The 27969-nt window shown below is 46.0% G+C and overlaps 1 protein-coding gene across 4 annotated transcripts in view; it reads right to left on the bottom strand.

Annotated features, from left to right (window-relative positions):
- Window positions 1-27969, bottom strand: part of GNB1 (G protein subunit beta 1) — a 112275-nt gene that overhangs the window by 11873 nt on the left and 72433 nt on the right. For all 4 annotated transcript variants that reach the window (XM_023215132.1, XM_023215131.1, XM_023215134.2 and 1 more), the window contains 4 exons: window positions 21200-21238; window positions 18492-18598; window positions 9522-9585; window positions 7193-7355 (listed from right to left, as the gene is read on the bottom strand). In XM_023215132.1, the coding sequence (XP_023070900.1) occupies window positions 7193-7355; window positions 9522-9585; window positions 18492-18598; window positions 21200-21238 (373 nt within the window). The remainder of the gene's footprint in view (window positions 1-7192; window positions 7356-9521; window positions 9586-18491; window positions 18599-21199; window positions 21239-27969) is intronic.

The raw sequence follows: 27969 nt of genomic DNA, 5'->3' as shown, positions 1-27969 counted from the left end.
TATAGGCAAGTGGGTGTGAAGGGCTGTCCTGTGTCTCACAGGGACCACTGGCTGTAGGGACAAGGCCATGAAAGCCCAGGAGAGAGGCGGTAGCTTGAAGACAGGCAGGGCAGACAGTGGAAGCGTAGGAGAAAGACGGGCTCCTGGGCGTGTGGTGTCAGCAGAGGTGCCTCAAGGATAGAGTGAGTCTAGAGCCTAGAAAGGAGCACATCAGCAGGCTCCCGGGAGAGCACAGCATGGGTGCACACACTGCTCTACCCAGCATGGCTGCCGACCCGAAGACAGCAAAGCCGAGAAGGACACACAAGCGTGGCCAGACGCAGCCCTGTGAGGAAACTTACCCAAGAACAGGACGATGGGCTTGAGAAACCATCCATCTACAAGGATGGTGCTTACTGCAGCAATGTTTATAATAAATTGTGGGAAACTGGGAACTGCCTAAATGTCCGACAATAGGAACAAATTAGTGCACCACACCATGAAACTCTCTACAGCTACTGAGTCACAGAACGACAGTGTAATACTACAGTTGTATAATACTGTGTAACACTACTGCATAACTACTGCATAATACTGTAATTCTGGATGGAATTATAGGTCCCCCGACATAAAAGAAGATGATTCAAAGTTCCTTTCCAAAAGTCCTTTTTTTTTTTGAGACGGAGTCTCGCTCTGTCGCCCAGGCTGGAGTGCAGTGGTGGTGCGATCTCTGCTCACTGCAACCTCCGCCTCCCGGGTTCAGCACTTCTGCTGCCTCAGCCTCCCAAGCAGCTGGGATTACAGGCACCTGCCACCATATCTGGCTAATTTTTGTATTTTTAGTAGAGATGGGGTTTTGCCATGTTGACAGGCTGGTGTTGCACTCCTAACCTCAGGTGATCCACCTGCCTCAGCCTCCCAAAGTGCTGGGATTACAAGCATGAGCCACTGCGCCCGGCCCCCTTTCCAAAATTTCTACAATGAACACACTTTGAAAGGTTTAGTTCTCCTGCCTGCACCCTGGAGAACATCCCCTGTCGGGAGCAGGGGCAAGAAGGAGACCCCCCCACCAGGGGAGGAGCACAGGACACACTGAAAGGCAGACGGGCAAATGCCAAGAAGTCAGCCACCACGCCCAGTCCCTCACTAGTCCTCCTCAGACAGGTGGTTTCAGGAGCACCTGTTCCGCCCCAGGATCGGCTCCAAGGAGCAAAAACAAGACCGTGCTGGTGAGGGACAGGCTCAGCCTAGACCTGGAGAGACAGGTGCCCTGCCCTGCGCCGAGGCGTGCACAGGCGATGGAGAGCAGAGGTCTTTTCTTCAAGGAGTTCAGTAAGAAGGAAAATGAAAGAGATGAGGAAGTAACTTGAAGATGTGAAAGTGAGGCTCAGAGGGGTGCAGAGAGGAGTGTGCAGGCACCGCGAGTGCCTCCATGATGGTGTCAGGCTATAAGGCCAACCCGTGCAGCCGAGATGCCGGGGCTGATGACAGTGAGCCTCAAGCAGGCACCCCAGTCACCAGCTGCCCTGTTGTAGCTCCTGAAGCAGGGTTTACAGGGAGACAAATACATCCCCTTCTCTGTCCAAGCTTGTGAGGCCTGTCAGAAAAAAATCCACTATTTTCATGAATATAGAAAATGTTCTGCTTCCCACTATATGAAGATACTGTGTCTGAAAATCCCAAGTTCTGGCTACCACAGTGGGCTCTACCACTGACACCTGTGCACGCTGTTACCACCAAGGCCTTGGGCTGGACCTCTGATCAAGGCTCATGTATCTGCAGCCATCTTGATCAGAATGATCCAGGCAAGGGTAGCCGTGTCTCCACTGCCCAAGAGGTTTGCAAAGAACAAAGTTCTAAGAGCAAGCGTTGAGTCTCCCTGCATTGGCCCTTAGGGATCTGCTTTGATAAAAATCTGAGACTAGGTCAGAGGGCTGGAAATAAACTTTTTTTTTTTTTTTTTTTGAGATGGAGTTTTACTCTTGCTGCCCAGGCTGGAGTGCAGTGGTGCGATCTCAGCTCACTGCAACCTCGCCTCCTGGGTTCAAGTGATTCTCCTGCCTCAGGCTCCCGAGTAGCTGGGACTGCAAGTGCATGCCACCACACCCAGCTAATTTTTGTGTTTTTAGTAGAGACAGGGTTTCACCATGTTGGCCAGGTTGGTCTCGAACACCTGACCTCAGGTGATCCACCTGCCTTGGCCTCCCAAAGTGTTGGGATTATAGGTGTGAGTCACGATTCCCAGCCTCAAACTTCAACTTTTATTGATTTGAAGCTGTAAAATAGGAATCATGACTGAAGAAAGTTACAAATACCTTTTTTCTTTCTTTTTTGGAGACAGGCTCTCACTCTGTCTCCCAGGCTGGAATGCAGTGGCACGATCACGGCTCACTGCAGTCTTGACCTCCCAAGCGCAAAGGAACCTCCCGCCTCAGCCTCTTCAGTAGGTGGGACCACAGGCTTGAGTCACACCTGGCTAATTTTTGTATTTTTTGTAGAGACGGGGTCTCCCTATGTCACTCAGGCTCACAAACACTCTTAAGAGGCCAAATGTGTGTGTGTGTTTTTAAATAACACAACTCCTTAGAAGTAAAATTTTATGAACTACGAAGGAAATAAAATCTCCAAAATATTCCTACTAATACCAGTTTTTTTATTTTCTTGGGTATTTTTGGCTTTTCTTTCTTTGGTTTCAACAGACAAATACAGTCAGTGTTAAATCCAGCAACCTCTGATTACCAATGTAAACAGAGGCACTGACTCTAACGGTCATGGGAAGGGGGTGCTAACACAGAGAACAGCTTTCCAAAAAGGTGCTGCATCAGAAAGAGCTGTGTGGTTTACAGGGTCGGTGTGAGCCGCCTGGCTGGACTGCCAGTGACGGCCAGCGGCTCCCATCTGTAGGTATTACCTTCTCACAGAAGCAACTGTAAGCACTGCATGAAATACAAAACCAAACACCTGAAAGCAAACAAGAGCAGGTAGAAACTGGAGGAGTCTCCCCTGGGAGAAAAGAAAGGCAGGGCATGGTTTGTTCTTAAGGAGCTTTCCCTGAGGAGGGGACTGTCTGTGATAACCCCAGGGCTACAGCCTCACACACAAGACCTGTGGCCAAGGTCTTCAAGAGCCAGCAGACAGATTACTGGGCAACCACAGCCAGAAAGCGAAAGGATAACAATACAAAGAAGAAAGCCACAGAAAGGGAGTCCCAAACTACACACACAGCTGACCAGATATCCGACCCCTAAGGTGCACAGGCATGCAGCCCAGCCTGCGCAGAAAAGCTGAACAGAGGATTCTGCTGCTGCCACACAAGAAAGATAGAGACAGACTGCCTGATAAAACGAAACTAAACATCAGTTAATTCTGGAGAATGTAACCGGACACAAAGTCTCTATGACACAATATTTACAATGTCCAGAATACAATTTGAAATTACTACATGTACTAAAAAATAGCAAAATGTCACTCAGATTCCAGAGGAGAGATCCGCAAGGACCAACCTCAGGAAAATGAGATGCTGAGATCAGCAGACAAGAACTCTAAATGTAGCTCTTAAAACTCTCCTTGTGGATGCAAAATAAAACATGCTATTATACAAGGACAGGGAATATCTCAGCAGGAAAATAAAACATTTCTACATAAAAGCAACAGAAATTCTAGAACTGCAGAAGGAATATCTGACATAAAGAATCTGCTGGAGAGCCTTAGTTTATCAGAGGTAACAAGTACATGGACTTGAAGGGAAATAAAAAGGTTTAAGCAAGTGAGCGGTGCTAACAACAACAACAAGAAGGAACACATTTGAAGTAGGAAAGTGATGAGCAAGCCGCAGCCCCCAGAGCCTCGGGGACAGCACAGATGCATATGTTACTGCAGCACAGAGGGGCAGGGACTAAGGACAGAGGATGTATTTGAAGACATGGTCTAAAACTTCCCAAATTTGGTGAAAGACAAACTTACAGATTCAAGATGCCAAAGCACAATAAATGCAAAGAAAATCACATCGAGGCACCTACATGCAAACTGCTAAAACCCATAACAAATCTTTAGATTGCTAAAAAAAGAAAAACAAATGAAAAAAAGAGTCAACCCATAATTCTAGATATCTAGCAAAAATACCCTTCAAGAATAAAGGCAAAATAGAAATCTTAGGGAAATGAACACTAAGTGCTTTTGCCAGCAGCAGACCTGAGACCTGCACTAACCATGACTTGTTCTGGGTAGGGCTCTCGGCCGACAGACGCCCGCAGAAGGCGCCTCTGCAGGAGAGCGGGAAGGGCACTGGACACGGAAGCTCTCTCCGGAGGGCAGAGTAGATTTATTTCATTCTTTTTGAGACGGAGTCTCACTCTGTCACCCAGGCTGGAGTACAGTGGCGTGATCTCAGCTCACTGCAACCTCCGCCTCCCAGGTTCAAGCGATTCTTTTGCTTCAGCCTACCGAGCTGCTGGGACTACAAGTGCGTGCCACCATGCTCGGCTAATATTTGTATTTTTAGTAGACACAGGGTTTTGCCATGTTGGCCAGGCTGATCTCAAACTCCTGGCCTCAGGTGATCTGCCTGCCTCGGCCTCGCAAAGTGTTGGGATTACAGGCGTGAGCCACCGTGCCCGGCCTACTTCATGCTTTTCATATATATATATATGTATTTTTTTTTTTTTTGAGACGGAGTCTCGCTCTGTCGCCCAGGCTGGAGTGCAGTGGCCGGATCTCAGCTCACTGCAAGCTCCACCTCCCGGGTTCACACCAATCTCCTGCCTCAGCCTCCCGAGTAGCTGGGACTACAGGCGCCCGCCACCTCACCCGGCTAGTTTTTTGTATTTCTTTTAGTAGAGGCGGGGTTTCACCGTGTTAGCCACAATGGTCTCCATCTCCTGACCTCGTGATCCACCCGTCTCGGCCTCCCAAAGTGCTGGGATTACAGGCTTGAGCCACCGCACCCGGCCAATAACCAACTATTTTCAAAGACACAGTTAAGCTGAAAGGACCCTCAGGAAGGCAGGGCTGGCTACATTAGTATCAGAAAAAGTAGCGGTTCCCAACAAAGAGCATTATGAGCGAGAAAGAACAGTTCATCATGATAGCAGGGTCACAGGGTCAATTAGTCACAAAGAGACGACAAACGTAAAGGCATCTACTAAAAGAGTTCAAGGTATCTGAAACACATATTGACAGAATTAACAAGAGAATTAGAAAATCCATAATCATTTTAACAGCCCTGCATGAACATTTCATAGAAAGATACAGAAGATTTGAACATGCCAAAAATCTTGCTCTAATTAACATGTATGTAGAAAATCAGGCCCAGATACAACAAACACACACATCATTCCCATGTGCACACAGCGCGGACACCATCACAGACCATCAGCTCCATTAAAAACAAGCCTCAAATGTCAAAGGACTGAAATGATACAGTGTGTGTCTTAAGGCACAATGGCATCTAATTAGAAATCAACGATAACTAAGAAAACTTCAGATATGTAAAAATTATACATTTAAATAACCCATAAGTCAAATAAGCACTCACAAGAATATTAAAATTTTCACATCGAATGATAATTAAAAGACAATATAGGCTGGCAGTGGTGGCTCAAGCCTGTAATCTCAGCACTTTGGGAGGCCGAGGCGGGCGGATCACTTGAGGTCAGGAGTTCAAGACCAGCCTGACCAGCATGGCAAAACCCTGTCTCTACTAAAAATACAAAAATTGGCCGGGCATTGTGGTGCATGTCTGTAATCTACTTGGGAGGCTGAGGCAGGAGAATCGCTTGAACCCAGCGGGTGGAGGTTTCAGTGAGCTGAGATCACACCACTGCACTCCAGCCTGGGCGACAGAGCAGGACTCCATCTTAAAAAAAAGAAGACAATATTAAAAATATGTGTGTGATGCAGCTAAAGCCATGCTTAGAGGGAAATTTAAAAATTTAAGTGATTATAACTGAAAAGGAAGCAAACCAGTGGCCTACAAATCTACTTTAGGCAGCTGGAAAATTAAGAAGACAACTCCAAAGCAAGCAGAAGGCAGGAAAGAACCAAGAACAGAAATCAACAATAGCAGCGTATCTTTCAAAGGACAAGGTTATACTTGTAGTCTGGCCAAAATTAACTTATTTAACAGACTGCTTAATGGGTGTCAAAAGCAGTACTAGTGACTCCGTGAACTGATTTCTTTGGCTGCAATATGAAGTGGGCGGAGTGTTACCAAAAAGTACTGGGGCATAACATTTCTGAGAACAGATAATACAGCCAGAGAGGTAAAATATATTAGAATAGGACATCCTCTTTCAGCAAATGTATGCCTTTCATGATGAATTAGTGTCACAAGTAAACAAAATCTTGGTGAGATAATAGACTACCTAGCACTTACAGCCACAGGGCTCTATTCTGCCTCATTTGCAGAGACAGGGTCTTGCTTTCCCCCAGCCTGGAGTGCAGTGGTGCAACCATAGCTCCCTGCAGCCTCAACCACCCAGGCTTGAGCCATCCTCCCGAGAAGCTGGGACCACAGGTGTGCGCCACTGTGCGTGGCTAAGTTTTTCATTTTTTGTAGAGAAGGGGTCTAAGCTTTGTTGCCCCAGCTGGTCTCGAACTCCTGGCTCCAAACTATTCTCCTACCTTGGACTCCCAGAATGTTGTAATTACAGGCATGAGCCACCATGGCCAGCACAAATCCACAGGTTTCTTACTGGTAAAGGCATATCAGGCCTGTTTTTAGTTCCATTTTCAGAAGACTTCTGGCCATTACTGTGACTTTTATTTGAACCAGTCTCATTAATAATGATTGATAATGCCAGGCGCAGTGGCTCAGGCCTATAATCCCAGCACTTTGAAAGGCTAAGGCAGGCGGATCATGAGGTCAGGAGTTCAAGACCAGCCTGGCTAACACGGTGAAATCCCATCTCTACTAAAAATGCAAAAAGAAATTAGACGGGCGTGGTGGCGGGCGCCTGTAGTCCCAGCTACTCAGGAGGCTGAGGCAGGAGAATGGTGTTAACCTGGGAGGCAGAGCTTGCAGTGAGCCAAGATCATGCCAATACACTCTAGCCTGGGCGAAAGAGCACGACTCCACCTCAAAATAATAATAATAATGATAATAATAATTAATTAATTAAAAAATAATGACTGATAAAAGGTGAATATCCAAAGCATATAATGTACTCCGGCTAACCAGCTGTGTCACTTGAAGGTTATGAACAAGGATGGGTACCTGTGTGTCCTGCCAGCTCACGACTCACGCGCACGTTCCCCTCACGAGTTTTCAGATTGTAAATGGAGCAAATGTTATCCAGGCCACCGCAGGCCACATAGTTCCCAGAAGGGGCATATGCACAGGTCATGACCCAGGAGGAGCGCAGAGGGATGGCGTGGACCTAATGATAGAAACACAGATGATGCAAACACCTTTATGTTCAAAAACAACACTGACACTAGGATTTTCTCATCTCCAACTTTCACTGCATAGGAGGTAACAGAACAAAATAAGAGCCAAAATTATCTAAGAGAGTAATTCCCATGAGTGGCCACTCAGGTGAAGCCTATTAATGAGAAGTCCAGTGCTGCACATGGGATTCAAATTCAATCCACACAATCCAGTTTTACTAAAGTCACGACTTATGATTAGGTGGGGACTTAACAGTAGTGCTGCCTACTCATCAAAACTATATTATTAGGCGGGGTGCGGTCACTCACGCCAGTAATCCCAGCACTTTGGGAGGCTAAATTGGGCAGATCACCTGAAGTCAGGAGTTCAAAACCAGCCTAGACAACACGATGAAACCCCGTCTCTACTAAATATACCAAAATTAGCCAGGCGTGATGGCACATGCCTGTAGTCCCAGCTACTCGGGTGGCTGAGGCAGAAGAATCACTTGAACCTAGGAGGCAGAGGTTGCAGTGAGCTGAGATCACGTCACTGCACTCCAGCCTGGGCAACAGAGCAAGACTCCGTCTCACAAGAAAACAAACAGGCCGGGCGCGGTGACTCACACCTGTAATCCCGGCACTTTGGGAGGCTGAGGCGGGTGGATCACCTGAGGTCAGGAATTTGAGACCAGCCTGGCCTCAAATTGGTGAAACCCCATCTGTGCTAAAATACAAAAATTAGCTGAGTGTGGTGGTGGGTACCTGCAATCCCAACTACTCAAGGAGGCTGAAGCAGAAGAGTTGCTTGAACCAGGGAGGTGGAGGCTGCAGTGAGCAGAGATAAGAGCAACACTCCGTCTCAAGAAAATAAACAAAAAAACTCATATATATTAGAAGGAAAACACTGCATTACCCTGTCAAATGGCTATGAACTTATTTGAAAACAAAACTTTTTTTTTTCTTTTGAGATGGAGTTTCACTCTTGTTGCCCAGGTTTGAGTGCAGTGGCGCAATCTAGGCTCACTTGCAACCTCTGCTTCCCGGGTTCAAGTGATTCTCCTGCTTCAGCCCCCTGGGTAGCTGGGATTACAGGTGCCTGCCACCACACCTGACTAGTTTTTTGTATTTTTAGTAGAGAATGAGGTTTCACTATGTTGGCTAGGCTGGTCTCAAACTCCTGACCTCAGGTAATCCACCTGCTTCAGCCTCCCAAGTGCTGGAATTACAGGTGTGAGCCACTGCACCCAGCTGAAAACAAAGTATTTTTACGCAATAACCAAAATGGACATTCCTATAATCTATCCTGCCACATCTCTCCCAGTGTGTTAGATCTGCTGTAATGAATGCAACCATTTATACATATTTAGTATTCTTTAGTAAACTGAATTAACATCTTTTACGTATATGTTTGGACCAATGACAATACTTTTTTTTTGAGACGGAGTCTCGTTCTGTCGCCCAGGCTGGAAGAATGCAGTGGCGCCATCTCAGTTCACTGCAAGCTCCGCCTCCCAGGTTCACGCCATTCTCCTGCCTCATCCTCCCGAGTAGCTGGGACTACAGGCACCCGCCACCGCGCCCGGCTAATTTGTTGTATTTTTGGTAAAGACAGGGTTTCACTTTGTTAGCCAGGATGGTCTCGATCTACTGACCTTGTGATCTGCCCGCCTCAGCCTCCCAAAGTGCTGGGATTACAGGCATAAGCCACCATGCCCAGCCAACAATACTTTTTATTCAAAACAGTACAATTTGGATTAAGTCTTGAAAATAACATACATTACACTTTAAAGTATGATGATCTCTCCTAAAAAACTAATAATTAAATGAAAAACGATACTTCTGCACTCTATAAATAAAACATGGAACTTCCCAGACTCTGCTCAAACTGGAATTGAGGTCTCCCAGAAACACAGAAGGTCCTCAGCTCCCACCGGCTCGGTAAGGAGATAACGGAAAATAGCACAACAGCACCTGGTTCAGAGGAAGAGACTGTCACAGGTGCTGGCATGTGACTCAGCTCCTGTCTCACCTGCACAACCTCACTACTAACAGACAGAGCTTGCCACTCCTGCCTTCCCTATCTTGTATTATGTGATTTAACAAAAAAGACTCCAGAGCTTAAAATACTGTTTCCTGGGTGGGTTTTCCAAGGAAGGGAATTTTCCAGTCCCTACCTTGTTGGTGGTGTAGCTGTCCCAGATGATAAGTTTACCATCCTGCGAGGCACTGACGAGAAGCCTGGAGGGACAGACAAAAGCAAACCTATCAGTACCACATAACACAGAAAGTGTACAAGGGCAACAGACTAAAACCCAGACTCTGGTGACTTATGTGCTTCCATGTTACAGTGGCTCATGCCTGTAATCCCAACACTTTGGGAGGCCGAGGTGGGCAGATCACATGAAGTCAGGAGTTCAAGACCAGCCTCGCCAACATGGCGAAACCCTGTCTCTACTGAAAATACAAAAATTAGCTGGGTATGATAGTGCGCTCCTGTAATCCCAGCTATTTGGGAGGCTGAGGCAGAAGAATTGCTTGAACCTAGGAGGTGGAGGTTACAATGAGACAAAATCACGCCACTGGACACCAGCCTGGGCAATAAAGCAAGGCTCTGTTTCAAAAAAGAAAGAAAGACAGACAGAAAGACAGGAGGAAGGGATGAAGAGGAAGAGGAGAGGAGAGGAGGAAGGAAAGGAAGGTTCTAAATGTCAGACCAACTTTAAAAGCATGAACAAAAACACTGTTACAGACTACAGTTGAGAGTGGAGAGTGCACGGCCCCAACCGAATGCAGGCCACATCACCCCTGGCACCCATTCCCTTTGTCAGCTGAGACAGGCTGACATCATTTCATAAGTGCTTCTGTTTGGTTTCATTACAAATCAAATTAGAGGCTCAAGTCTTTAATCCCAACACTGGGAGGCCAAGGTAGGTGGATCACAGGAGTTTGAGACTAGCATGGCTGGCATGGTAAAATCCCACCTCCACTACAAAAATACAAAAACATAGCTGGGTATGGTAGTGCATGCCTGTAATCCCAGCTACTCAGGAGGGTGAGGTGGCAGAACTGCTTGAACCCAGGAGGCGGAGGTTGCAGTAAGCCAAGATTGCACCACTGCACACTAGCCTGGGCAGCAAAGCGAGACCCTGACTGGAAAACACAAAAACAAAACAAAACAAAACAAAAAAAAACGAAAAAACAAACCACGTTTAAGACATTCCAAATTCATGAAACATTTCTCACCCAAAATACCCCCATGAAATTGCCCAGACTGAGCTAAAATTGGAATCAAGGTCTCCTAGAAACCAAAGGAGGCACTCCCTCCTCACCTGCTTGGTAAACAACAGCACCACTGCGCCTGGTCCGGCAGCAGAGACCAGTAACTATCACAAATTTTTCTTTTTTTTCTGAGATGGAGTCTTGCTCTGTTGCCCAGGCTGGAGTGCAGTGGCACCATCTCAGCTCACTGCAAGCTCTGCCTCCTGGGTTCCCACCATTCTCCTGCCTCAGCCTCCGGAGTAGCTGGGACTACAGGCACCCACTACCTTGTATAGCTAATTTTTTTTGTATTTTTAGTAGAGACGGGATCTCACCGTGTTAGCCAGGATGGTATTGATCTCCTGACCTCATGATCCGCTCACCTCGGCTTTCCAAAGTGCTGGGATTATAGGCATGAGCCACCACGCCTGGCCTTTTTTGTTTTTGTTTTTGAGACGGAGTTTTGTTCTTGTTGCCCAGGCTGGAGTGCAATGGCGCGTCTGCTAACCACAATCTCCGCTTCCTGGGTTCAAGCAATTCTCCTGCCCCAGTCTCCAAAGTAGCTGGGATTATAGGCATGTGCCACCACGGCCAGCTAATTTTGTATTTTTAGTAGAGATGGGGATTCTCCATGTTGGTCAGGCTGGTCTCTAACTCCTGACCTCAGGTGACCTGCCCACCTCAGCCTCCCAAGTGCTGGTATTACAAGTATTGAGCCACTGCGCCCAACCAGCAATTTTTTTATAATTATTTCCTTGCTCTGGCAACTGTGTTCAGTTTGGAATCCACGTGTTGAAAAGGAGCTCCATACTACAAAGGAAAATATGAATAAGGAGCAAAAGAATTTCACCTTAGCAGGCGAGTAAGGTGGGTGAAAATAACTCCTGGGAACCACAGTTGCTCATGAGAGGTCCTAAGGAACTCTGTATCATAGAATGCTGTTTTCAATGAAGAGCAAGAAGGTTCTACTGTTTGATGCAGAGATATCTGTCAGTACGGTAAATGATGGCATAAGGATTTTTACTTTTAAGGATTTTATCAAACGAGGGCTTTGTTTTTGTTTTTCTGAGACAGAGTCTCCCTCTGTCACTCAAGCTGGAGGGCACTGGCATGATCTCGGCTCACTGCAAACTCTATCTCCTGGGTTCAAGTGATTCTCATGCCTCAGTCTCCCAAGTAGCTGGGATTACAGGCATGTGCCACCACACCTGGCTAATTTTTGTATTTTCAGTAGAGATGGGGTTTCCCATGTTAGTCAGGCTGGTCTCCAACTCCTGGGCTCAAGTGATCCGCCTGCCTTGGCCTCCCAAAATGTTGGGATTACAGGCGTAAGCCACGGTGCCTCAAAATGCAGGTTTTAACTATTTCAGCTGTGAACATATGTGACTTCTTAAAGCTGACCCAAAGCTGGAATAACGCTCTCTCAAGTTTTGTTGATAACTGACACTTTTAATATCAAACTAGATGTTTTGATACACTAAGTACTAACTTTCTTTACAAAGGTGTCAATGAGTTTAACAAATAAAAGCCTTTTCACCTGCAATTTATTACAAAATTTATCACAGAACTAAAAACTAAGTGTAGGCTCCCATCCTATTATTTTTCAGATGCTATTATTATTATTATTATTATTATTATTATTATTTTAAGACAGAGTCTCACTCTGTCATTCAGGCTGGAGCAACATGGCACAATCTCAGCTGACTCCAACCTCTGCCTCCCAGGTTGAAGCAATTCTCGTGCGTCAGCCTTCCCAGTAGCTGGAATTACAGGTGTGCACCACCATGCCTGGCTAACTTTTTGTATTTTTAGTAGAGACAGGGTTTTGCCATGCTGGTCTCGAACTCCTGAGCTCAGGCAATCTGCCCACCTCGGCCAGGATTACAGGCGTGAGCCACTGCACCCAGCCTTCAGATGCAATTCTTAAAGCAAACTTCTCAATCCAGGTTGTCATCAACATATTAAACACTGAAAATTATTTCTATGTAATGGTATAAGGTTCCCTCTCTAGCTCTATTTCTGCCCAGCCCTTCTGAGACTTTCTGTTAGGTATCAGAGCTGATCTAAAGCAGCTCATCCTCCTAGATTAGGAGGATCACCTTTACAGATGTCTCCCGGTCAGAGAGCTTAATAACTGCTGACTTCCAGAGGGATTAGGGACATGTAAGCTGTCGACTGATCCTCCAGAAGGTGAGAGAAGACATGCCTCCTAGTCCCGGATCAGAGAGCTGTTAGAGAGCTGGGTTCACGTTGCCTGCTAGTGCCTTTACCTACTCAACAATCAATTATCTGAGGTGCCACTCACCTAGAACATAGAGGCAAGAGCCAGGAAGCAAGCTAAATGGCTCCAGGACCCTGAAAGTAGCTGTCAAAAATCAAAACACCTAACGCTCTTCATTTTACTCGAAGGAGGGAGGGTGGTGGCTCATGTCTGTAACCCCAGCACTTTGGGAGGCTGAGATAAGAGATCGGTTAAGTCCAGGAGTTTGAGACCAACATGGGCAACATAGGGAGACCCGGTCTCTACAAAAAATATTTTTTAAAAATCAGCTGGGCACAGTAATGTGCACCTGTGGTACCAGCTACTCAGGAGGCTGAGGCAGGAGGATTGCTTGAGCACCACAGTTCAAGACTGCAGTGAGCGAGGATTGCACCACTGCATTCTAGCATGGACAATAGAGTGAGATCCAGTCTCAAAAAAAAAAAAAAAAAAAAAAGTCACCTTTTAGTACAAATATATTGATAAACATATTACAAATGTACATCTGATACGTTAATACATACATACATAACAAGTAGTCATTGTGGGCCTCGCAAGTAGTTTTTTTTTTTTTGAGACAGAGTCTCAACTCTGTCACCCAGGCTGGAGTGCAGTGGTGTAATCTTGGCTCACTGCAACCTCTGCCTCCTAGATTGAAGCAATTCTCCTGCCTCAGCCTCCTGAGTACCTGGGATTACAGATGCCCACCACCAACCCAGTTAACTTTTGTATTTTTGGTAGGGATGGAGTTTCACCACGTTGGCCAGGCTGGTCTCAAACTCCTGACTTCTGGTGATCCACCCACCTCAGTCTCCCAAAGTGCTGGGATTACAGGCGTGAACCACGGTGCCTGGCCTTTCATGTAGCTTTGTGTTTTGTTTTGCTTTTTGAGACAGAGTCTCGATCCATCACCCAGGCGGGAGTGCAATGTGTGCGCGCACGCGCGTGTGTGTGTGTATAGGTATCTATATCTATATCTATATCTATATCTATATCTATATCTATATCTATATCTATATATTTTGAGACAGAGTCTCACTCTGTTGCCCAGGCTGGAGTGTAATGGTGTGATCTTGGTTCACTGCAACCTCCACCTCCCGGGTTCAAGCAATTCTCCCACCTCAGCCTCTTGAGTCGCTGAAACTACAGGCATTTGCCAACACACCTGGCTAATTTTTGTATTTCAGAAGAGATGGGGTTTCACCATATTGGCCAGGCTGGTCTCAAACTGCTGAACTCCAGGGATCCACCTGCCTCGGCCTCCCAGAGTGCTGGGATTACAGGTGTGAGCCACCGCATCCAGCCTCATGTAGTTTTGAAAGACAAACTAGGCTGGGCGCAGTGGCTCACACCTGTAATCCCAGCACTTTGGGAGGCTGAGACGGGCAGATCACGAGGTCAGGAGATCGAGACCATCCTGGCTAACAGTGAAACCCCTTCTCTACTAAAAATACAACAAAAAAAATTAGCTGGGCATGGTGGGGGGAGCCTGTAGTCCCAGCTACTCAGGAGGCTGAGGCAGGAGAATGGCATGAACCCAGGAGGTGGAGCTTGCAATAAGTCCAGCTTGCAGTGAGCTGCCACTGCACCACTCCAGTCTGGGCAATAAGACTTCATCTAAAAAAAAAAAAAAGAAAAGAAAAGAAAAGAAAAAGGAAGGAAGGAAGGAGGGGGGAGGGAGGGGGGGAGGGAGGGAAGGAAGGAAGGAAGGCATTTCTACTGTTTCATAGTGTCCATAAATCAAACACACACAGTGAAAAAACTGGTATTCATAGGCTGGACGTCGTGGCTCACGCCTGTAATCCCAGCACTTTGGGAGGCTGAGGCAGGCAGATCACGAGGTCAGGAGATTTAGACCATCCTGGCTAACATGGTGAAACCCCATCTCTACTAAAAATACAAAAAAATTAGCCGGGCGTGGTAGCAGGCGCCTGTAGTCCTAGCTACTCGGGAGGCTGAGCTTGCAGTGAGCCAAGATCACACCACTGCACTCCAGCCTGGGTGACAGAGTGAGACTCCATCTCAAAAAAAAAAAAAAGAACTGGTATTCATAAATTATACCTTTAAGTCATGAAAAAAGTCTTAAGCAGTAACATTTGTTTATGAAGGCAGGAAATATGAAGATTAAAGAAAATATATACCCTCCCCCCTCTGTCATGGGGTGGGCGGCAGGGGGAGGGATAGCATTAGGAGAAATATCTAATGTAAATGACGCGTTAATGGGTGCAGCAAACCAACATGGCATAGGTATACCTACGTAATAAATCTGCACATTGTGCACAAAAAAAAAAAAAGAGAGCTTATGGAACAAGGATAGATACATACACACACACACACCCTCCCCCCAAAAAACCTCTTTTGGACCTTAAAGAGGCAAACACTAGCCTATCCAGAAACAAATGACTATTTAGAACAAGCACTCTCTAGAAGGCTCTGGAAAGCAGAGGTCCTCCATAATATTATTTTGGTTTTCTCATGACTGTGCAATTATACAACAAATGCCATGCACCTAGCACCCTGTCCAAGAACAAGGACCAATGTGGCACCCCAGCCTCCCATAGGCCTCATTGACCACCACCGTGCTCACAGAGTGGCCATGACTCTGAAATTGGTCCTGCTTTGTCAGCCCTTGCTTTTCTTCCTTCTAATCCTGGGGCTTTCAAGACACAAAGTGTGTTTGAGACAGACGGATCATAAAGTCTCCCATCCAGTGATCTGGTGGGGCCCGAGCCCCACCTCCACTGCTCAGGTCACACACCCATCTCTTAGGTTCCTGAACAACCTGCCAGCAGGTCACTCTCATCCCTTCCAGACTACCCAGTCCAGAGCCTGGCTGGTGAAGGAGACACATTACTTGGCAGTGCAGTGCTCTGAGTACCCGAACACTACCCAGCAACAGCACTGTCCACTCCAATAACCTGCCTGATCTGGACACCAATGTTCCCACACATGGAGGAAAGGCCCCAGAGGTAGCATATTGTTTTGTTTCGCAACTACTTTTGACAGTAAGTTCTAACATAGATAGACTAGTAACAACATTTTCTTTTCTTTTCTTTTTTTGAGTCAGATGTCACTCTGTCACCCAGTGGCGCAATTTCGGCTCACTGTAACCTCTGCGTGTCTCAGCCTTCCAAGTAGCTGGGACTACAGTCAGCATGCCCAGCTAATTTTTAAATTTTTAGTAGAGATGGGGTTTTGCCATGTTGGCCAGGAGGCTGGTCTCGAACTCTTGACTTCAAGTGATCCACCCACTTCGGCCTCCCAAAGTGCTGGGATTACAAGGGTGAGCCACTGCACTCGGCCAGAACATATTTTTTTTATTCTTTTTAACTTTTTTAAAGGAATAACTTTGAATTCACAAAGTATATACTTATTTACTTATTTATTTAGGGACAGGGTCTCTGTCGTGCAGGCTGAAACACAGTGGGGTGATCTTGGCTCACTGCAAGCTCTGCTTCCCTGCCTCCTGGGTTCAAGTGATCCTCTCACCTCAGCCTCCTGAGTAGCTGGGACTCCAGGTGCACACAACAACAGCTAACTCATTTTTGTACTTTTTGTAGAAAAGGGGTCTCGCCACGTGGCCTAGGCTGGTCTTGAAGTCCTGGGCTCAAGCTATTGCCTGCCTTGGCCTCCCAAAGTGCTGGGATGAGAGGCATGAGCCAATGTGCCTGGTTATTTATTTATTTTGAATATTTAAAACAATTTTTGACAAATAATTATATATACATTTATGGAGTACAATGTGATATTTTCATATACATCCACCTTACGAAATAAATAAGCTAATCAACATACCCATCACTTCCCATTTTCTCTGTGGTAGGAACACTTAAAGTCTACTTTACTAACAATTTTGAAACACATATTGTTATGAACTACAGTCTCCATGCTGTGCAGATTTCTAAAATTTATTCCTAACTAAAACTCTGTACCCTCCGAACATCATTTCCCTACTTCCCCACCCTCCCCCTTCCCATTTTTATTCTTTCTGACTCCTGCCGTCTTTGGAACCATCATGTGAGCTCTCATTTGCATATGGAATTGTATGGGATACTATATAGAACAAACTAAAGATAGAATCTTTTGTTCTCTAGCTGTTTGTGCTCTAAAGCAGACAATTTCACCAACAAAGAAAAAGCCAAGCAGAAAATTCCACGCTAACAACGGAATACAAAGAAATACTACTCAAAGAAGGGCGTGTTAAAAATGGTTATGTCAGGTGCTTGAACGAGCATGTCATAGTTACACAAATCAAATAGTATTTTATTAAATTATTTGGATAGAACAGGCAGCAAGTAGGACTTTGTAATAGCCTCTAAATCAGAGTGTGGGGTCACAGAGGTGAGATGCCTGGTGGAGTAGCAAGGCATATAAAGTACAAAAAATAGGCTGGAAGTGGTGGTGGCTCACACCTATAATCTCAGCACTCTGGGAGGCCGAAGTGGAAGGATCACTTAGGGGCCAGGAGTTTGAGACCAGTGTCAGCAACAAAGGGAGACCCTGTCTCTATAAAAAAACCAAAAATATTAGCCAGGCGTGGTGGCACATGCCTATGGTCTCAGCCACTTGGGAGGCTGAGTATGAAGGGTTGCTGGAGCCTAGGAGGTCGAGGCTGCAGTGAGATATGATCACACCACTGCACTCCAGTATGACTGACAGAGTGAGACCCTGTCTCCAACAACAAAAAAAAGAGGCTGGGCGCGGTGGCTCATGCCTATAATCCCACCACTTTGGGAGGCCGAGGGGGGTGGATCACGAGGTCAGGAGATCAAAACCATCCTGGCCAACACGGTGAAACCCCGTCTCTACTAAAAATACAAAAAAATTAGCCAGGCGTGGTGGCAGGCACCTGTAGTTCCAGCCAGCCACTCGGGAGGCTGAGGCAGGAGAATGGCGTGAACCAGGAGGCAGAGCTTGCAGTGAGCTGAGATCGCGCCACGGCATTCCAACCTGGGTGACAGAGCGAGACTCCGTCTTACAAAAAAAAAAAAAAAAAAAGGAAAAGAAAAGAAGAAATAGGAGCCCATGAAGGGAATTATCTCTGGGGATGGTAAACCAAAGGAATGCAGGGCAGACAGGCCAGGTGAGAGAACGGTGAAAACAGCTCATGGCGCGTTCCCGTGTGTCTGCTACAGTAAAGCACACACAGCACGATGCTGTTCTAAGGCTCAATACACTTAATCTCTCAGGATCCTCAGGGAAGGTTCGGTGATTTCCTGAGCCAGGGCACTGAAATCACAAGAGGGCGAGGGCCAACCAGCCCTGAGAAACAGGCACAGAGAGGTAACTTCCCCAAGTTCCCATAAGTAGGATACAGTAGAACTGGGAGGACAGAGGTCTAGAAACTGAAAGAGATGTGAGAAGGGAGAAAGAAAAATCAGAACTTCTATTAATGTGACTCAGACAGTGAAGAAATGGCAGTGTCCTTTCAGCCCAAGTAAGTGGACACTGGACAGGGAATATGCATCTGTGAGTGCTGCATGTGGCATACCCAGAGTTCTGATCCAACTTCCTAATGTTTTCACTGCACAACACAGCAAATGGGTTTGTTTAGGTGATTTTCCCCTAGGAAAACAGAGCAGCCCCTGAACGTATCAAGCAGCATCCTGCTCATGTCCACGCCTACCTGGAGTCTGTGCCCCAGTGCATGGCGTATATCTTGGCCAGGTGCCCCCGCAGTGTCCTCCTCGTGCGCATTTGGATTCTTCCCACTGGGTCAATGTTGTTTGTGATCTTGAAAATAAAAACATTTCTGTAACTTTAACATCTGTGATTAAATGACTCTCCTCATCTCCCATCCCTGTCAAGGCAGTTGGCTCGCCCACTGTGCCTACCTCTTGCCAGCCCTTCCCAGAGTTCTCCAGTGGCTTCCACTGTGGCATTCTGCACTGAACCCCTTCTGCACCTCTTACCGAGTCTTAGACTGGCTGGTCATCAGGAACCTGTGTGCCCTGACCTCCAATGCACGCACACGAACACGGCCAGCCTTGAAGCACTTGCTGTGCTCTTCCTGCCTCCTTCCTCCTCTCTCTGTCCATCCAGGACCAGCTCCTCCTAGGTCTCTGAATTCTTTGAGAACTCACAACTCTTCTTCCTGACACCACACAGATGTCCCACACCACAATTTAATAGCTGGTTCCTACGTCAGCCTATGTGTGGGCCAGGATGACACCTGCTTCTGCACGACCATCACTTGTAGCACTAGCTGTACACGCACCAGCTGAGCCCATCCGACATACAGACACTCATGTTAATGGGTTCAGGCTGGCAAATGGAGTAAGTGGATCACAATAGCGGGTTTTTAAAAATGGACAGTCCAAAGTGCTTCTCAGAATTGAAATTCAGGTAATTCTATGTAGCCTAATTTTTTTTTAACTTGCAATTTAATCTCAATAAAGTGCATCCCCTAAAACATCTGGACAATGTAAAAAACTTAAATCATCGGCTCAAGCCTGTAATCCCAGCACTTTGGGAGGCCGAGACGGGCGGATCACGAGGTCAGGAGATCGAGACCATCCTGGCTAACACGGTGAAACCTCGTCTCTACTAAAAAAAATATGAAAAACTAACAGGGCGAGGTGGCGGGCGCCTGTGGTCCCAGCTACTCGGGAGGCTGAGGCAGGAGAATGGCGCAAACCAGGGAGGCGGAGCTTGCAGTGAGCTGAGATCGCGCCACTGCACTCCAGCCTGGGCGACAGAACGAGACTCCGTCTCAAAAAACAAACAAACAAACAAACAAACAAAAAAACTTAATCATCTTCTGAAGTATGAATATAGTTTTTCTTTCACGTTTCTGTCCAATTCTTTGGACTTTATTTTTATTATCTTTTTTTTTTTTTTGAGACGGAGTCTCACTCTGTCGCCCAGGTTGGAGTGCGGTGGCGCGATCTCGGCTCACTGCAAGCTCCGCGTCCCGGGTTCACGCCATTCTCCTGCCTCAGCCTCCCGAGTAGCTGGGACTACAGGCGCCACTACCACGCCTGGCTAATTTTTTGTATTTTTTTCAGTAGCTTCACCATGTTAGCCAGGATGGTCTTGATCTCCTGACCTTGTGATCTGCCCGTCTCGGCCTCCCAAAGTGCTCGGATTACAGGCTTGAGCCACCGCGCCCGGCCTTTTATTCATTTTTGAGATGGAGTTTAGCTCTGTCTCCCAGGCTGGAGTGCAGTGGTGCAATCTTCGCTCACTGAGACCTCCGCCTCCCAGGTCCAAGTAATTCTCCTGCCTCAGCCTCCTGAGTAGCTGGGATTACAGGTGTGCACCACCACGCCTGGCTAATTTTTGTATTTTAGTAGAGGTGGGATTTCACCATGTTGGTCAGGCTAGTCTTGAACTCCTGACCTCAAGTGATCCACCTGCCTCAGCCTCCCAATGCTGGGATGGACTTCATTCTTTTAATAAGGTAAAGTTCACATAACATCAAATTAACCATTTTTAAGTATACAGTTCAGTGGCATTTAGTACACTCACAGTGTTGTGCAACCACTGCCACCATCTGGTTCCAAAACATCTTCATCATCCAAAAGGAGACCCGACATTGATTTAGCAGTCACTCCCTGTTCTTCACTTCCTCTCCCTCTCTTCCCTAGCACCCCTGCTGGCCACTAGTCCACTCTGATTCAATGAATTTTACTATTCTAGATATTTCATATAAATAGAACCACACAATACACAGTCATTTCTATTTGGCTTCTTTCACATATCATAGTATTTGGGGGTTTATCCATGTTGTAGCCTTTGACCGTACTGAGGTCCATTTAATGGCTGATAATACTACAGGGGGCAGACACACCACAATTTGTTTCTCCACTCATTCATTTATGCACATTTTGGTTGTTTCTACATTTTGGCTATTGTGAATGGTGCTGCTACAAACATCTATGCACATGTGTTTGTTTGAAAACCAGTGTTCAATTCTGTTGCACATATATTTACAGGTAGAACTGCTTAGTCATACAATAATTCTATGTTTAACTTTTTGAGGTATTACCAAATTGGATATTAGATATCCAAGTTCTGAGGCAGATTCTGTTAAGGAGAGGAGCTTCAAAATACCTTATTTTAAGACAATAACAGTATTTTACAACTATTACCCTCTGTAACAGGTAAATAATTCTTTAAGGCTTGAGATATCTCCTTTTTATCTCAAAAAGCCCCTCCATTTCCTATGCCTACCATCAGAACGACTTCTTAATAAAAGCACTCCACACAGAGGCTTGGCATCCTCACTGCACAGGAGAGAATCCAAGCAGAGCCCTCCCGAGGCTCCAGGTGTGGGTGCTGTGCCAGCCTCCTCACAGGCAGATGGCTCTGCGTGACTCAGTGGGCTCTTACCTGAGAGAGAGTTGCATCTGCACATGCTTTCCTGGCGTCCTGGGAAGCAAGGACAGTGAGAAATTAGCAACGTTTCAGATACATTCAATCTTAGGTCCACACATACCAAAGTTTCAAAGAGAGCTTTCCTAAGCTGTCAGGAGCGAAAGCCGAATGTGAAAGAATGCCAGAGTCTCCTCGCATCTCAACACCCCATGATCTACTGCCATCTGTGGACTGTTCAGGCCACGTTGAACAGAGAATCAGTAACACCCAAATCTGTCTAAGGCCTGCAGCACAATATTCCTGGGGCCCCACAGCTGTGGTCAGCACTGAGACCAAGCTGGGGTAGCACCCAAACACCCTAGGACCTGGTGCTGCCTGTGCCCTCACTGTTGCACAGGTTGGCACACACGTCTTGCTGTTTTTACAAAGCCCATCTAGGGTCAGGAAGGTTGTGGCCCAAAGAAAAAGTATAAAAAGGACCAGATATCCAGCCCAAAAATCTTTTCTTCAGATTGCATTAACTAAGTACTTTGTTGTCAAGAGAAACAATCATTAATTCTAAATTCTATGGAGGGCACGGTCTCACGTCTGTAATCCCAGCACTTTGGGAAGCTGAGGCAGGAGGATCGCTTGAGCCCAGGAGTTCAAGACCAGCCTGGGCAACAAAGTGAGACCTTGTCTCTACTAAAAATAACATTTAAAAATTTAAGGAAAACAGGCTGGACGCGGTGACTCATATCTGTAATCCCAGCACTTTGGGAGGCCAAGGTGGGTGGATCACCTGAGGTCAGGAGTTCGAGACCAGCGTGGCCAACATGGTGAAACCCTGTCTCTTCTAAAAATACAAAAATTAGCCGGGTGTGGTGGCGCATGCCTGTAATCCCAGCTACTCAGGAGGCTGAGGCAGGAGAATCGCTTGAACCCGGGAGGCGGAGGTTGCAGGGAGCCGAGAACGCACCACAGCACTCCAGTCTGGGCAATAGAGCAAGACTCCATCTCAAAAAATAATAATAATAATAATAATCAAACAAATAAATAAAGGAAAACGAAGAAAAATAAATAAATTCCATGGAAAAAGAGCAAGGGACCTGAAGCCAGACAATCAGATGCACATGAGCCTCTCTGGCTGCTCTTGTTTCTTCTCCATCCATGGCCTGTGGAAGCAGTAAGCACTGTGAAGGGACCCACCAATGCCAACTCAAATGTCTTCATTACTAAGGGATCAACGTTACTAAAAAACAGACCTGGAAATCTCAAAAGAGAACGTATGTTTATAATACGAAGATATCATAACGGAAAATAAGACAATGGCTTTAACGAAAAAAGGTTTAAAATTTGAGTGTGGGTATACTTTTTTTTTAATCACAATAATTTCTTTTTTTTTTTTTGAGACACTCTCGCTCTGTCTTGCCCAGGCTGGAGTGCAGTGTTGCAATCTCAGCTCACCGCAGCCTCCACCTCCCAGGTTCAAGTGATTCTCCTGTCTCAGCCTCTTGAGTAGCTGGGACCACAGGCGTGCGCCACCACACCCAGCTAATTTTGTATTTTTAGTAGAGATGAGGTTTCACCTTGTTAGCCAGGCTGGTCTAGAACTCCTGACCTCAGGTGATCTGCTCACCTTGGCCTCCCAAAGTGCTGGCATTACAGGCATGAGCCACCCCACCTGGCTTTTTTTTTTTTTTTTTTAACTATGTATTTATTTATTTTTATGACAGGATCTGGCTCTGTTGCCCAGCCTGGATTGCAGTGATGTCATCACAGCTCACTGCAGCCTCGACCTCCTGGGCTCAGGTGACCCTCCCACCTCAGTCTCCTGAATAGCTGGGGCTACAAGCATGCATCACTATGCCCGGCTAATTTTTATTTAGTTAGTTTTTTTTTTTTTTTTTGAGACGGAGTCTCGCTGTGTTGCCCAGGCTGGGGTGCAGTGGCCGGATCTCAGCTTACTGCAAGCTCCGCCTCCTGGGTTTACGCCATTCTCCTGCCTCAGCCTCCCGAGTAGCTGGGACTACAGGCACCCGCCACCTCACCTGGCTAGTTTTTTGTATTTTTTAGTAGAGACGGGGTTTCACCGTGTTAGCCAGGATGGTCTCGATCTCCTGACCTCGTGATCCGCCCGTCTCGGCCTCCCAAAGTGCTGGGATTACAGGCTTGAGCCACCGCGCCCGGCCTTATTTTCGTAGAGATAGGGATCTTGCCATGTTGCCTGTGGCTGGTCTTGAACTCCTGGGCTCAAATGATCCTTCCCCCTTGGCCTCCCAAAGTGCTGGGATTATAGACGAGAGCTACCACGCCCAGCTGACACTTTTTAGTAAGAAAAATGTGTTTATATGCTGTCATCTGACCACCTACTTTCAAAATGGCAAATGGCATGTGCAGCCCTTACAGGCATGCATCCAAGTGCCCACACGGGGGAAGTGGGACGAGTTCCCAGTGGTTCAGGTTTTTGGGGCAAACTGCTCACTGCAAATAATTTCTACTTCAGGAAGCTTGTGGGAATATTTATAAACTGATAATATGGAAATATATTGGTCAGGCGCAGTGGCTCATGCCTGTATTCCCAACACTTTAGGGGGCCAAGGTGGATGGATCACCTGAGGTCAGGAGTTCAAGCCTGGCCAACATGGTGAAACCCATCCCTACTAAAACTACAAAAATTAACCAGGCATGGTGGCTGGCACCTGTAATCGTAGCTATTCGGGGAGGCTGAGGCAGGAGAATCACTTGAACCCGGGAGGCGGAGGTTGCAGTGAGCTGAGATCAAACCATTGTACTCCAGCCCGGGTGACAGAGCGAGACTCTGTTTCAAAAAAAAAAAAAAGAAATATATTGAGATTATTATAAATATACAAATTTATACATTCCAAATTCATCTTTAGTTAAGCTCTTATTGGTCATTCTGCTTATAATTAAGACACACACACAAAATCGAGTATTTCTATGTAAGCAGTAACATTTGGAGTAACGGGGATGAAGAACACTTATAGTAGCAAAAGCCTTTTTGTCAATGACTGTTACCTGGCAAGTACCGAGTTTAATATTTGTTTGTGAATACTATTCTTGTTGATGTTATAGCCTTTGATTTTAAAACATCATAAGAAAATTTAAAACGGAGAAAACAAAACATGAGATTTAAGCAACTTCCCCCTGGTTAATGTTCAAAGACTAAAATGAGTTTCTTAAGGTACAGTTTAACAGACTGTGGTGATACTACTGTTAAACAGAAGGAAAAACTACTGTAAAAACAAAATACAGATAGCTTCAATTCAATCTTTATTTTAGCCAATAACCAGCTTATGTAACTGAGTGCAGCACTCTGGAGAACAGACACCTTCAACTTTTAAAACTGTAGGAAGAAGTCTTTCAATGGAAACAAGCTCTATAACTGCTTAACAAATAATAAAATCTTTAAGTCCCTTCAGATTAATCTCCAGTTGAGTGGACTCCTGCAGATACATATGACGACGTCCACTTCAACCGGAGATGAACACATCCAAGCCATTCATCAGTTGCTTTCTCATCCTTTTGGATTTACGTCAAATGACACAGTAACACACTGACTTTGGGGTTTCATCCTAAATTAAAGCCTGGGCCCTGCTCAGCGTGGAGCTGCTCAATGTTTTGGACCAGGCATCCAGTGCAGCTGCCTCTCACATGAATGGACCCTGCTCCTTCGCCCTGGCTGGCATGCCGCTCCAAAACACATCTACACCTGTGCATCCTGCAGAGCTTCTCTTACTCTGTCAGCTACTCTGTGTATTTTAAGGCACATCATGTTTTACTCAGCATCCCTTTGAGAGCCTGTGTTTCCTCAATAACAATCAAAAGGAGCATGCAAGATCCTTTAAGGGTCTCTTGGCTGAAAAACGAATCTAAGAAAGAAAACAACCCCTTTTAGAATCATCTACAATTTCTTGTTTGATTCACTATGCTCTGCATTCTTCAACAAGCATGTATTCCTTGGGCAATCAGGAAAAAATGTTCTACATTTTAAAAATAAGTCTTCCTTTACCATTTGGGGTAAAAGGACTTCAACAGCTGTTGCTGTCCCTGTCTCGTGCAAAGGAACTAACACAGCGCAGTTCCTGGCACTTCAGAGACAAAGCAGCTAGGCGCCTCTTCTAGTGAACGTCCCGCTACGGGGGCCATGAGCTGCATGTGGCTGCTGAGCACAGGAAATGGAACCAGGAGAACTGGGAGAAAAACTCTGTCAAATATTTCAATTAAAATGTCTTAATTACATATTGAATAATAATATTTTAGATATATTGCCTTAGATAAAATTTGTTGGGCCAGGCGTGGTGGTTCACACCTGCCAGCACTTTGGGACGCCGAGGCAGGAAGACCCCTTGAGCCCGAGTTCGAGGCCAGCCTGAGCAACATGGTGGACTCTGTCTCTACAAAAATAAAACAAATCAGCCAGGTGTGGCAGCATGCTCCTGTAGTCCCAGCCACTCGGGAGACTGCGGTGAGCTGTGATCGCACCACTGCTCTCCAGCTTGGATGACTGACAGAGACCCTGTCTCAAAACACACAAACAAAAACCCAAAAAAACCTTGTTAGGGTTAATTCCACCTGTTTCTGTTTCCTTTCTTTTTATTCTTTTTAAGAGACACGGTCTTCCTACCTTACACAGGATCGTCTCAAACTTTTGGGCTCATGCAATCCTCTTGCCTTGGCCTCCCAAAGTACTGGGATTAAAGGCATGAGCCACGGTGCCCAGCCATATCTCCTTTTCCTTTTTTTTTTTTTTTTTTTTTTGAGATGGAGTCTCGCTGTGTCTCCCAGACTGCAGTGTGCAGTGGCGCAATCTTGGCTCACTGCAAGCTCCGCCTCCTGGGTTCACGCCATTCCCTGCCTCAGCCTCCCAAGTAGTTGGGACTACAGACGCCCACCACCACCAACCACGCCTGGCTAATTTTTCTTTTAGTAGAGATGGGGTTTCACCATGTTAGCCAGGATGGTCTTGATCTCCTGACCTCGTGATCCACCTGCCTCAGCCTCCCAAAGTGCTGGGATTACAGGCGTGAGCCACCGTGCCCAGCCTCTTTTTACATTTTTTATGTGGCAACAAGAGCATGTGGGGAATGTCACGTGACATTCATGCCAGCCCAAGAGGGAGCCCCCTGTGCAAGAAGGCCCTGGGGAATTCACAATGTGACAGGGCCCAAACCTCGGGAGGAGGTGCAACAGCTCCTTTTGGCCTTAATTTTTAAAATTTGGTTGTCTTGCACCTGTGCCATACAAGCTCTTTCCATCTGCTATGAATAGATTCAAGTCTACTATCTGTGAACAACTTACAGCTGTCAGAAAAATGAAATTTCTTCAAATAGGCCAAATCACACTACTATTTAAGACATTTTCAGGATAAACTTTAAAATTCTGATTTCTAGGCCAGGCGGGGTGGCTCAAGCCTGTAATCCCAGCACTTTGGGAGGCCGAGGCGGGCGGATCATGAGGTCAGGAGATCGAGACCATCCTGGCTAACACGGTGAAACCCCGTCTCTACTAAAAAATACAAAAAAAACCTAGCCGGGCGAGGTGGTCGGCACCTGTAGTCCCAGCTACTCGGGAGGCTGAGGCAGGAGAATGGCGTAAACCCGGGAGGCGGAGCTTGCAGTGAGCCGAGATCCGGCCACCGCACTACAGCCTGGGCGACAGAGCGAGACTCGGTTTCAAAAAAAAAAAAAAAATTCTGATTTCTAGGCCATGCGTGGTGTGGCTCACGCCTGTAATCCCAGCACTTTGGGAGGCTGAGGAGGGCGGATCGCAAGGTCAGGAGATCGAGACCATCCTGGCTAATGTGGTGAAACCACATCTCTACTAAAAGTACAAAAAATTAGCCAGGTGTGGTGGCAGGCGCCTATAGTCCCAGCTGCTCAGGAGGCCAAGGCAGGATGAACCCAGAAGGAGCTTGCAGTGAGTTGAAATGGCACCACTGCGCTCCAGCCTGGGCAAGAGTGAGACTCTCAAAAAAAAAAAAATCTGATTTCTGTAAGAAGAAATATAGTCTCAAAAGCAGGTGGTAAACAGCTGAGTGTGTTTTGAACACCTCAAAAGAAAACCCAATTAGATTATTATTAAACAACAACATTAACAGTTTGCTTTTCTTTTTTACATGCCAAAAACCATGCTGACTTAAACTGCAGAAGCTTAGAAGCTTCAGTAAGTCAGGCAAAATTTGAAAGCTTTTGATTTTATTTAAATAGGTATTTCAGAGAATAACTTTATATCAAACTACATATTTCAGAACACATTTGATTACTTCTGGGGGAGGGGACATGTTAAACAAGTCTTATCGGAGCCAACTTAAAAAAATCTAAGTCTTCCCTATTAAGATCTTTTCCTTATATAAGATATTTTAAATGTTAAGATTTGAAATTCTTACAATAGAGGATATTTTGTTTTCTCTTTGGCTGTAAATCTCAGAGAATTCCATTATTTTTTCTCAAGGTCAGGAACAAAGTTGCCTAAAATGATATTGGTGTTTCTTTCTCCAAATCCTGGTGGGCTTTCTAAACATGTAATTGGCCGTTTAAAAGAAAATATTAGGCTTCATCCTTGCACGGGAGTCAGAAAAATAAACTGTTGTTTATTTTATTTTATTTTATTTTACTGTATTTTGAGAAGGCGTCTCACTTTGTCACCCAGGCTGCAGTGCAGTGGTGCGATCACAGCTCACTATACCGCCTCGACCTCCTGGGCTCAAGTGATCCTCCCAAGTAGCTCAGACTGCAGGTATGCACCACCATGCCCAGCTTATAAACTGTTATTTAGATATGTAC

Source organism: Piliocolobus tephrosceles, chromosome 1 (genome assembly GCF_002776525.5).
Source record: "Piliocolobus tephrosceles isolate RC106 chromosome 1, ASM277652v3, whole genome shotgun sequence".
Lineage (NCBI taxonomy): Eukaryota > Metazoa > Chordata > Mammalia > Primates > Cercopithecidae > Piliocolobus > Piliocolobus tephrosceles.
Note: the sequence above shows the minus strand (reverse complement) of the source record. Positions and strands in the feature narration are given on the sequence as shown.